This window comes from Balaenoptera borealis, assembly GCF_965194805.1.
Source record: "Balaenoptera borealis genome assembly, chromosome: 19".
NCBI lineage: Eukaryota > Metazoa > Chordata > Mammalia > Artiodactyla > Balaenopteridae > Balaenoptera > Balaenoptera borealis.
Window position 1 is genome coordinate 14,039,396 of NC_138878.1, and position 12,039 is coordinate 14,051,434.

At 42.1% G+C, this 12,039-nt stretch overlaps 1 protein-coding gene across 1 annotated transcript in view; it reads right to left on the reverse strand.

Annotated features, from left to right (window-relative positions):
- The window catches only part of PMFBP1 (polyamine modulated factor 1 binding protein 1), a 71,024-nt gene that overhangs the window by 16,370 nt on the left and 42,615 nt on the right, over positions 1–12,039 (reverse strand). The window contains 5 exon segments of the mRNA XM_082370021.1: positions 1,187–1,344; positions 1,439–1,565; positions 4,274–4,384; positions 5,377–5,547; positions 9,125–9,346. Of these exon segments, the coding sequence (XP_082226147.1) occupies positions 1,187–1,344; positions 1,439–1,565; positions 4,274–4,384; positions 5,377–5,547; positions 9,125–9,346 (789 nt within the window).

The following is a 12,039-nucleotide window of genomic DNA, read 5'->3' on the forward strand; positions in this document are numbered from 1 at the left end:
TAGAAAAAGGCTGAAGTCCTTACAACGACGTCCCGGGATGCTCATGATCTGGTACTTGGCTACCTGTCTGACCTCACCTCTTGCCGCCCCACCCTCTCTGCTTCCGAGCTGACTCCCACCTGAGGGCACTGGCCCTTGCTATTGCCTCTGCCTGGAATATTCTTCAAGACTTCGGCCTGGGTGGCCCCCTTACTTCATTCAAATGTCTGCCCAAATGTCACCTTATCAAAGAGGCCTTCCCCGACCACTCTGGGGAAAACAGCCACCAAGCTGTTTTAGGAATTCATTAGTACCTAACATTTTATTGTATATTAGTTTTATTTGTTTGTCTCTAAAGACTGGAATGTAAGCTCCATGAAAATAGGGATGGCACATGCTTTATTATATTCTTCATGCCTAGAAGAGTGCTTGGCGTATAATGGGAGCTCAAAAATATCTGTTGAATGAATATATGAGTGACTCGAAGCTGCTTATCCAGACTCCTTGCTTCTTCTTCATCATCTCTCCAAATACCTCCATTTTGACTGGTGAATCACCTCCAGACCTTGAAGTAGGAAGTTTGAATGACCAGCCAGTCAAATCAACTGGATTATTTCTACTAGCTCTGATAAAAGTTTAGAGTTGAAACAGTCCTGACTACAAAAACTTGCGCTGGTTTCAGAGTCTTTCTGCCCTTGGTTCCATTCTTAGGCTTTTCTAGGAGCTTGATTTACGTTGGTAACTACAGATCTTCTAGGGCATAGTTCCACTAATATTTTCAAACTGCCTGGTTTGCGTATTTGTAAGTTATTTGTAATTAAAAAATTGAAATTCACATGAAAGTGTGAATAAGGCTACATATTATTTTATAGCATTTCTTTCTACTCTTAGGCATAAACAAAAGCATAAGGGAATAACACGAGTGTGTCCCAAACTCTCTATTGCAGGGCTGGGGGAGAACCCCTTTCTTACAGAGTCCGCATCTCTATTAAGGCCCCTGGTATTTTATTTATTTATTACGTGCCATGAGAAATTCCAAGGAAGAGCTCAGAATTGCCCCTGGGCCTGAAGCACCGCAGTCTCACTGCGCATGTGTGGGTGATCCCCAAGCAATCACAGCGAGTGCGGGGCACAGAACCCGCCCCTGCCAAGGCCTGGCCTCACAGGGCCCTGCCGGCAGTTCCAACCACGGAGCTCCTCGCCTTACCTTGTCTTTCTTCAAACCAAGCTTCTGGGTCTCAGTGAACTGCATCTGCAGCTCCAGCAGTCGCCGTTGCAGGATGACGACCTCCTTGTCCTTCCTCTCCACGTGGGCAGATGTCTCTTCCCGCAGCCCGTGCAGGTCCAGCTCCAGCTTCATCGTGTCTGCAGCGGGACGAGACAGAGTTCTTGCTCAGAGCGGGGCTCCGGCTTCCTTGGCTCCCTACCCTCTGCCGCAGCCCGCTGGCCCGCGGTTTACCCTTCATGATGTTTTTCTTCTGTTCCGACACGGCTTCTAGCTCCACGCGCAAATCCTTCACGAGGTTCTGGTACTCCTCCACACGCAGGCACTGGCTGTCTTTCTGCTCCTGCAGGTGCTTCAGTATCTGGGCAGATGGAAGAAGAGCAGGGCAGGGTGAGGACATGGGGGAAGAAAGCTTAATAGAATTCTGAGTGTCCAGAACAGGCAAATCCGTAGGGACGGAAAGTAGAATAGTGGTTGCCAGGGTTTGGGGCAGGGAGGATGGGGTGGGGGTGACTGCTCATGGATATGGGTTTCTTTTTGGAGTGATGAAAATGTTCTGGAATTAGTGGTGCTGTTGCCCAACTTTGTGAATACACTAAAAACCAATGATGGTACGCTTTATTTTTATTTTATTTTTTTAAACATCTTTATTGGAGTATAATTGCTTTATAATGTTGTGTTAGTTGCTGCTGTATAACAAAGTGAATCGGCTGTATGTATACATATATCCCCATATCTCCTCCCTCTTGAGCCTCCCTCCCACCTTCCCTATCCCACCCCTCTAGGTGGTCACAAAGCACCGAGCTGATCTCCCTGTGCTATGCGGCTGCTTCCCACTAGCTATCTGTTTTACATTTGGTAGTGTATGTATGTCAATGCCACTCTCTCAGTTCGTCCCAGCTTACCCTTCCCCCTCCCCGTGTCCTCAAGTCCATTCTGATTGTACACTTTAAATGGTGAGTTTTCTGGTATGTCAATTATATCTCAATTTAAAAAAGTAAAAAGAGAGTTAAAAAAGAAAGGACATGGCAGACTTCTCATGCTCACTCGGAATGGAATGTGCACAAAAGGAGCCACCTCTTCCTCGCTGCAACACTCAGTGTCATTGATAAGGCACCTACTGTGTGCCAGGCACCGTGTGCAGCACTGTAGGCGCTGCAAACAACACAGACACCAATTCTTACCCCCAGGGAGCTGACCCCCTGGTGGCATGAGACAGACGAAGGGCACAAAGTAGTGACTTACAGAAAACAGAAGTTGATAAGTGCTATGGAAGAACCAGAACAGCAAAAGGGGAATGGAGATGTATGGGGCGGGCAGGGGCGAGGCTGTGGGTTACAGTTTTACGTAGGATAGATGGGTTGGCCTCACTGAGAAGGTGGCCTCTGAGCAGGCACTTGCTGGAGGTGAGGCGTGAGCCACGTTGAGGTGTCTGAGGGACGAGCTCTGCAGATGGGGGTGGGGGCGGTGCTGGCTGATGACAAGGCCCTGGGGGGAGAACATGGAGGAGGCCGTGTGGTTAGAGTGGAGTGAGTGATGGGGAGAGGAGGTGAGGAAGTTAGGGGGCAGTCACATCACACAGGGCTCTTAGTCCCTCGGCAAGAACTTTGGCTTCTACCCTGAAGGAGAGGGGAAGGGGCTGTAACCAGAGAAGGCAGGCAGGAAGATGTACATGTGGCCAAGGAGGAGCAATTAGTTATCTGGGCATCAGGGGATGCTGGGGAGATAGTTATGTGATTTCACAGTTGACAGTGAAGGAGGGTCGCAGCATGAAGACAGAGGGGGGCAGCTGGAGAAATGCAGGGCAATCACCGTCTGACCTGGGTGTGGGCCCTACAGGGACTCAAAGGCCCAGTGTATGCCAGGCCAGCTGAGGGAGGAGAGGACGGCTGGCACTAACTGTGACGTGGGTAGTTCTAGTCCGAATAGAATGTTCACATAATGTGAAGGCTTTGGGTAGGCTATACAGAATGGTGGGTGAAAGTGGATTCTGTTTCTTGAGGAAGTCTGTATCATTTTAAAAAATGGAGTGTCAAAGAAGAATTTGTGTTTAGTAGGTACAGAGTTTCAGTTTTGCAAGATGAAAAAGTTCTAGAGATTTATTGCACAACAATGAGAATATACTTAACACAACTAACTGTACACTTAAAAATGGTTAAGATGGTCAATTTAATGTTATGTGTTTTTTACCACTATAAAAAATTAAAAAGTGAGGGAGAAATAAAGACATTTCTCAGACAAAAAGAAAACAAACATGGAGTGTATGAGATCTTGCTGTAGGTCAGGATGTGAATAACTTGGGACTGACTTTTTAAATAAATATTGACAGATGTACAAGGAAGAGCTCCAAAGTTCATCCAAACCTTGTGGGATCAGAAAGTCCTGGAAAAAGAAGCATCTCCACTCCCCAACTAGACGATCCCTTGGAGAGCTGATGTGTTGACTCTCTCTGCCACTCCGCTTTGCCACTATTTCAGCATCAGCGTGGCCTCATGTGGCTGGCTTTGCCTTGTACCTCAAGTTCAGGCATGACTGACTTCAGACCTCCTAGAAGGGACCCTAACCTAGTTTTCACTGTCATATTTGTTGGTCAAATCTTGCAATTTGTTTACATGGTTTAAATGCTTATTCATTATTAGAATCAACTTTTGAGATGGCTTTGAATTTTGAAAACATAAGAGTTTTTTTAAAAGGGAGTGGATTTGAATTAATAATCATCCCTAAATTTGTTTCTTTTCAACTCCAGCCAGAAACTAGAAGGCTGTATGGTTCTTTTGAAGCTAGCAAGCCAAAAGGAGCCTCTGTCTTATTTAGATGTACCATTGGATGTGAGTTAAGAGACAGGTGCAATTCCAAAATTCAATTCCAAAATCTAATCATGCCAGACACACTCCTTGGGGGCTTGGCATACATTATATACACTATCCTTGTGGCAGGGCTAACCAAAATGACACAAATATAAAATAAAATATAAAATGTACTATAAAAATTTTAAAAAGTAGGAGAACCCAGAATCAAACCCAACTCAGCCCAATCCTACCAGGCACACATAAGCAAAAGTTCTCCCACCTTTTTGATGTCTTCACAATCTTCTGAGGAGCTAGGGGGATGTCGGTGGGTGGCTGTATAGGAAGCAAAGTCTGCTTGTAATTTTATCAAAGCCTCTTCACGCTCCAGAACCTGCAACCCAGCACAAGTCAATTATGCTGGATGATCAACGCAACTGGCTTATTACTAGTGCTATTTTTGTAAGGTGTTCCTTTTTCAGCCCAAGTTTGTTGCAGCATTATATAATTCATATTATATAAACTAAGGAGAAGGAATTATGTTCTCAATCTTATATCAAGTTTCACTAAGGCATAGACAGTGATTTGTCTCGAGTCCATCAATGGCCACATTTTGGACTCCCTCTTGATCCTCTGTGCAGTCCAGTTTATGAGGCAGAAGAAGGTTCTTTGGAGGCTGTGATGGAAAGATGTACTGAACCTCTCAGAAGATAGGATTCAAAGTTCAAGAAATAAAGAAGGAAGTTTCTTTTGGAGTGGGTGAATGTGTACATGTTTTTTAAAATTAAAAAAAAAAATGACACTTTTGTTCTTGTTTGTTAAAAGTAATTCAAATAGAACCCAAGCATTGAAAATAAGAAGTGAGACTCTCCTATCCACTTATTCTCCCCTCTCTCACTTCTACTAAAGGGTAGGGGGCACTATTGGCAATTTACAGTATATACTTCTGTATTATGATCAAAGACTTTAAAAAACAAAAGTGGGATTGAACTATACATAAGATTCTGCAACATTTTCTCAACAGTGTATCGCAAATATCTTCCACGCAGCCCTTACAGATCTGCTTAATCTTTTTCCTTGGCTGTGTATTATTCCATAATATGGATAGCTCTTTAATAATTTCTCTTAATCTCTTTAACTATTTCCCTACTGATGGACACCCTGGTTGTTGTGTGAGATTTTAAGTCTCTTTAGAATCTCAAACTTAGTGTGGGTTGGGGGATGCCTACCATGGAGAATATGAACAAGAGGCAGGGACATGAATATGTAAGACATTTGAGGAGTACTGGCAAAGAGATTACTTTAGGTGACTCTTTTCCCCTCCTCTCTTTCCTCATGGCTTTATTTTCGGTCTCTTGGGAAAATGTTCTAGAAGGAGACACTTACCAAAGCGTTACTGCAGGCTAGCTTATTTCGAAGTTCCTTTATTAGATCATCCTGTTCAGAGACCTTCTGCCAGACTTCAGATAGTCGTTTCAGGGTCTCCTGATGCTCTTGAATCATGCAAGGAGAAGTGTATATATGCCCCTTTGAATGATCACCCTTGTTCTTGGGCTCCTGGGATATTTAAAAATAATAGGTTGATTTTGTTCATAATTTTCGAGTCAATTTCAGAATGCCATGAGCATGGAAAATCTCTAGACCTGTATTCTAAAAGTTTATATTCATATATGTGAATCAGAGCAAAAAGAAAAAAAGAAAAAAATTAAGTGCACACATGGTAAAAAGTTCAAAGAGTTCACAAGAGAATACACTGAAAAGTCAGTCTTGACCCTCCATGACACAGGTCCCCTTTTCCATGATGGTCTGTGTTACCAGTTTTTTGTATATCCTTCTGGGGATAATTTATGCATATTTATATATGCATATATGTATAAGTGTATAACCCCCTACTCTTCCCCTACCAAATGAAAGTCTTCTGCATACTATTCTAAACATTGTGTTTTCACTTGGCAATTTATTTAGGATATTTTCCATATTGCTATTTGTGGATCTATCTTACTCTTCTTTTAAAATTAATTTCAAACTGCACGAGTAATACACACACACACATATATATAATCTTTCTAAAACATTGTAATATTACAGGCAAGTCTAAATTTCTCTTTGACCACCACCTCTAATCCCATACTTGCTGCATTCTCCAGAGATGACAATTTGTGCATATCCTTCTAGAACTTTATCTATACATTTACATACATATAAATGAATATTGTAGAATACATATATTATTTTGTCTTTTTGAAACATTTTTTTTCTCAACAAGATGCCTTAGAAATTTATCCATGTTAGTACATGTGCTTTTATCTTGCTCTTTTAAATTGCTTTTAAATATGTTTATCCAGTCTTCTATTGATGGGAATATATGTTGCTTCCAAGTTTTTTCTAAAACAAAGCTGAAATGAATTATTTTTGCACATAAATCTTTGAGTACGTATTCTGGTTTATGTGTAGATTAAATTTGTAGAAGTAGTAATCTATTTAAATTGGATCTATTTAAAACTTTGATATTGCACAATTGTCCTTCAAATAAAACATACCAATTGATACTCTCATCAACATGAATATGGCTGTTTTCCTAGAAGTGCGTTTTTTTAAAAAATGTCTTTCTCTAGATCATCTGAAATCATGCATGAAGGTTACTACCTGTTCACTGGTCTGCACTAATAATGGGGTGAACTGATGCAGACAGGCAAAAAAGAGCAAAAAGTCCTAGTTTGGATGGTAGATACTTTCTCCATTAAACTGTCTCCCTAACTGGGCTTTTTCAGGCAAAGTTAGAAATAGTTCATGTTCACTGAGCATGAAAGCTGCCCATGAGTGTATAAATAATTCAGTGTCTATGTGGAAAAAGGAATGGAAAACAATAAAAAAGTTAAGAAACAGTAAGATGATACTCTCATTATGTATATATAAAATATATATATGTGTGTGTGCATTATATATATATGTATATTCCAGGTGGACTAAAGCTAAAAACATAAAAATACAAAATTATAAAAGTGCTAGGGCTTCCCTGGCGGAGCAGTGGTTAAGAATCCTCCTACCAACGCAGGGCACACGGGTTTGAGCCCTGGTCCAGGAAGATCCCACATGCCGTGGAGCAACTAAGCCCACGTGCCACAGCTACTGAGCCTGCACTCTAGAGCCCACGTGCCACAACTACGGAGGCCCGTGCACCTAGAGCCCGTGCTCCGCAACAAGGGAAGCCACCGCAATGAGAAGCACGCGCACCACAACGAAGAGTAGCTCCCGCTCACCGCAACTAGAGAAAAGCCCGTGTGCAGCAACGAAGACCCAATGCAGCTAAAAATAAATAAATAAAATACATACATTTTAAAAAAGTGCTAAAAGACAATATAAGATAAACTTTTGCAATTTTGGGGGTAGTGAAGGCCTTCCTAAACAAGACATAAAACCTAGAATCTATAAAGAAGAGCTAAGAGATTTAACTTCATAAAAATTAAAAAGTTTTGTATGTTGAAAAATATCATTAATAAGAGAAAATGAAAAGTTACAAACTGGGAGAAAATATTTATAACTTATATAATGAAGCATTATTACCTGTAATATATTAAGAACCTCCTATAAGTCAACACAAAAAAGACTAACAACCCAATAAAACATTGGTTAAGGATTTAAAAGCAATTCGTGAAACAGAAATCCACAGGACCGATACACTATGAACAGGCTCGCTACTTCATTCACAAGGGGGGCGCTGTGATGGGCCTCCCAGGTTCCCTTCAGCAGTGAAGGACTTACTCCTCCAGCTGCTGGGGGTGATGCCCTAAGATAGCCTCAGCTGTCAGCCCTTTTGGGGATTGCCTGGGCTGAAGAGAACTTTTGCCCAAGGTCATGTCTCTCCCTAGGAAGACAGCTCACATCCAATCACTGATCAACACGGAGCTATAAAGGCCAGCTCCCTTCTCCCCAATTTAGAATTGCTCTAAAGGTCCTTCCAGCCCCAGAGCTCCCCATGAGGTCGGCTGAGGCCTTTGCTGGGACCATCAGAGCCCAGCTTCTCCATCTGCCCAACCCTGCTTCCTTCCCCTTCACAGGTGTTGATGCCAAGAGCTTTCTCTAAAAACGTCCTGCATACCAGTCTGTCTCAGAGTCTGCTTCTTGGGGAGCCCAACCCACAACTATTAGAACTAAAGGAAATAAAAATTGAGAAAATGAGAAAATCTATTTTTTTCCCCATCCATCAGTTTAGCACAACTTAAAAAGACTGAAAACATACCCTGTGAGTGTAGGGAAATTAGTGTTGGTAAAAGTGTAAACTGGTAGAACCTTTTTGGTGTTCAATTTAGAAGTATCTTTAAACATTAAAAATAAGCATTTCCTTTGACCCAGCAAAACCCCACTTCAGGAATTAACCCCATAGAGATAAGGATGTTCATTACAGCTTGTTTGTAGTAGACAAACAGGTCAGTAGATGGTACAGGGTACAGTCATACTACAGAATACAAGGTAGTAACTAGAAGAAATCATCAAGATATACATTTAAAAAGCAAAGTGTAGAACCATATTTATAAAATGACTCATTTATGTAAAAAGAAAACTCTAACTTCTTACATAGCAATAGGATGGGGAAGATTGCCAGAACATTTCGAGTGATTGCTTAGGGGGAGAAGAGTGGGGTGGAGAAGGCTGAAGGTGGACTTTTACATTTAATCTCCATAATTCTGTCTAGAGAGCCTATACTGTTGTATTACTTGTGTAATTTTAAAAAGCAATTGAAAGAAAAAAGAAACAAGTTCAGTCACTTCTTTGCTATGTTTTGTGGCTTTCTCCTCCTATTTGATCCTGAAGCTATGGTTTCCATGAGTCCTGTGGCCTGGAATAGCCCCCTGCCGGACCCCCATGGCAACATGGAAGATTTGAGAGCTCATTTGGTAATTCACTTTCTGCCTTATTTGAAGTGGTGGCTCCTTATATTAATTAAGGAGCCTTAAAATTCCTAAGGAGCAATCTTACAGGAGATGTGAAGGCTGGAAGTTCAAAGCTGAGGGCTACAAAATTCAAGGGAAGGAATGACAACTGGTTGAAGGTTTGGGTTTCTGGCAGAGAGGCTGGGACTGTTACAGGGACCACCTGGGAGCTCCTGGTCTGAGTGGTTTGGTTTAAGTCCTACCTGACCGACGATCCTGCTGAGCTCCCCCTCCAACATCTTCACTTGGCATTCCAGTAACTCGATGTTGCTCAGGGAAGTCTGGTATTTATCCCTGTAGAGGTTTAAGCTCCTTTCTAGGGAGAGGATTTTGTCCCCGGCCAAGGCGAGTTGCTCCTGGGCCAAATGGAGCTTCTCCCCTGTGTTCTCATTATGATTTCCCATTTCCTCCTCATAGAGAATCACCTGTTGGTGTAGGAAAAAACAACAACACTGAACCCATGGAAGCATCTAATGAGGAAAGGATATTGTTATAAGACCACATGCAGAGGAGTCTCATATCTTAACTTGAAACCCAGATGCAAAGAATAGGCCCAGCTCAGATCTAAAAACTACAATACATAAAATCAGAATGTTAATGATTAGAAATTTTTTTTAAAAAGTTTGTCCTGGTTAGATGGTAAGCTTCTTAAAGGCAGGGACCATTTCTATTTCCCATTCTGTCTGGTATGTAGTTAATTCAATAAAGACTTGTTAGTTGATTAATAAGAATGAATGCATAGCTCCATTTTTTAAGGGCTTAAAATGCCAGTATTCTTTCTTTCCTATGTATTCTCTAGAGGTCTAATTTAGAAAATGTGGAGCCCCTCGTGCACACAGGCCCATGTCAGCAAAGTTCCCTAGAGATAGTGGGGGAACGTGACCCGAAGTTCCTCTGGGATTTGCAGCATCCTTATTTAGGTTCTTTTTCTTCCTAATCAATTTATTAGTCAGCCAACTGACAGATATTTATTGAATGCTCACGAGCACTGTTTTGGGTGCTTAGGGGTATGTATACCTATATAACATAGGCTCCTCCCTCAAAGAATTTACAAACTCTTACAAATCGGGGAGAGAGACGATTTAAAATTAGCAAACAACTGTTGAGTGAGCTAAATTATATAGCTTGAATTATATGTGTTGAAAAAGTTAAGAGCAGGAGGGTCATCAGGAAGGCTTCATTTGGGTTCAAATAGTTCAGTAGAATTCAGACAGAACACATTTTATTGGTCTAAGCTAATATATTTGCTGCCTCTCATTTGAGATTCGTCTTGGGAAAAGGTCATTTAGTTTGAGGTGTTTATTTGGTAAGGAAAAGAGGAAAGGAATATTTTATATTCAAACGTTTATAGTGGAAGCTCATATCCCCTTGACACTCACCATCCCTTTGCATGCTAACCCCATTCCAACCACAAGCATCTTCAACTCTTTGCCTGAGGGTTGCTCTGGCCCCAGGAGTCCACTCACGCAGAGGAGCAAGACAAGGCAAGTGACAAGTACTGGGGAGTTTAATACCCTCAGGTGCAACCCTCAACCAATGACTGGGGTGGTTGGCTGGGATCAGTCTGAGGTGTGTTCTACATTATCTCCCAGAGTTCTCCAGAGGGATTGAACCCCAGTTTCCCATAGCGGTGATCTTCTTAATAGTGATTTTCTTTATGGGCTTTCCGCCTTTGTTTGACTCACTTCCCTATTCTCCCACCATGCTTCCTGGGATCACCTCCTGAATTAACTAGTATTTATATTCATCTCCTTGTCTTAAGATCTGTTGTTAGGAAACCCGACATTAGACAGAAGTTTGATACTTCTGTGAACAAAATATTGGGGGAACTTGGCAGAATGCCTAAAGTAATTTTTCCCATTTTGGGCTCTGTCTCAGTGACTGCTGCTTGCCGAATCCCACACCTTGACTTTATTTGGGACAATAGTGAGCCTCACTAAAACACTGCATTTCCTTGCCTTCCTAAGAACTAGCTGTAGCCATGTGACTAATTCTCGCCAATGGTATATAAGTGAAAGTGTTGTGTGCGGCTTCTGGAAAGTGTCCTTAAAAGGGAGGAGTGTGCCTTTCTCTCCCCACCCCATCTCCCACATGATTATTTGGAATGAAGATGTGATGGTTGGAGCTCCAGCAGCTGTCTTAGGCGACCTAGAAAATGGAAGCCTTGGGCTGATGATGGTGGTGCTGAAAGACGGAACCCTATGTACCTGATGACACATGTAGTTACCATAACAGTCCTAGACTACCTCTCTCTGACCTTCTTTTATATGTCATAGAAATAAACTATCTTATTTAAGACACTATTACTATGGGGTTTTCTGTTATATGCAGCCAAATAGAATCCCAACTAATTCAGGGTCACTTTATCTAGGCTGGACTCTTGTTTAAGTTAAGATGAACCAGACAGTTTTAACACAGCCCTGCATTAGCTTTATTAAACCATGGTTTATGCTCACAGGCTTCGTCCCAGATTATATTATGTAGGATAACCTTTCTTTGTTCCTTTCCCTCCCAGTCCTTTTCAGCAAATTCTTATTGGCCATAATATTTCCTTTAAAAAAAATTCCATGTTCTTTAAGGCCCTTCATAAAACCCCTGGAGTTAGTTCTTAAAACAGCACCATTCAAGATAGATCTTGGAATTTTTTTTTTAAAATCAATCAATCAATTAATTAATTAATTTTTAGCTGTGTTGGGTCTTCGTTTCTGTGCGAGGGCTTTCTCTAGTTGCGGCGAGCGGGGGCCACTCTTCATCGCGGTGCGCGGGCCTCTCACTATCGCGGCCTCTCTTGCTGTGGAGCACAGGCTCCAGACGCGCAGGCTCAGTAGTTGTGGCTCACAGGCCCAGTTGCTCCGCGGCATGTGGGATCTTCCCAGACCAGGGCTCGAACCCGTGTCCCCTGCATTGGCAGGCAGATTCTCAACAACTGCGCCACCAGGGAAGCCCAGCCCTTGGAATTTTATCTTTAAAGACAGAGGAAGAAAATGCCAGAGGAAGCTGCCTGTCCCATTCCCTTTTTTTTTTTTTAAATAAATGTATTTATTTATTTATTTATTTTTGGCTGCGTTGGGTCTTCGTTGCTGCGCACGGGCTTTCTCTAGTTGTGGCGAGCAGGGGC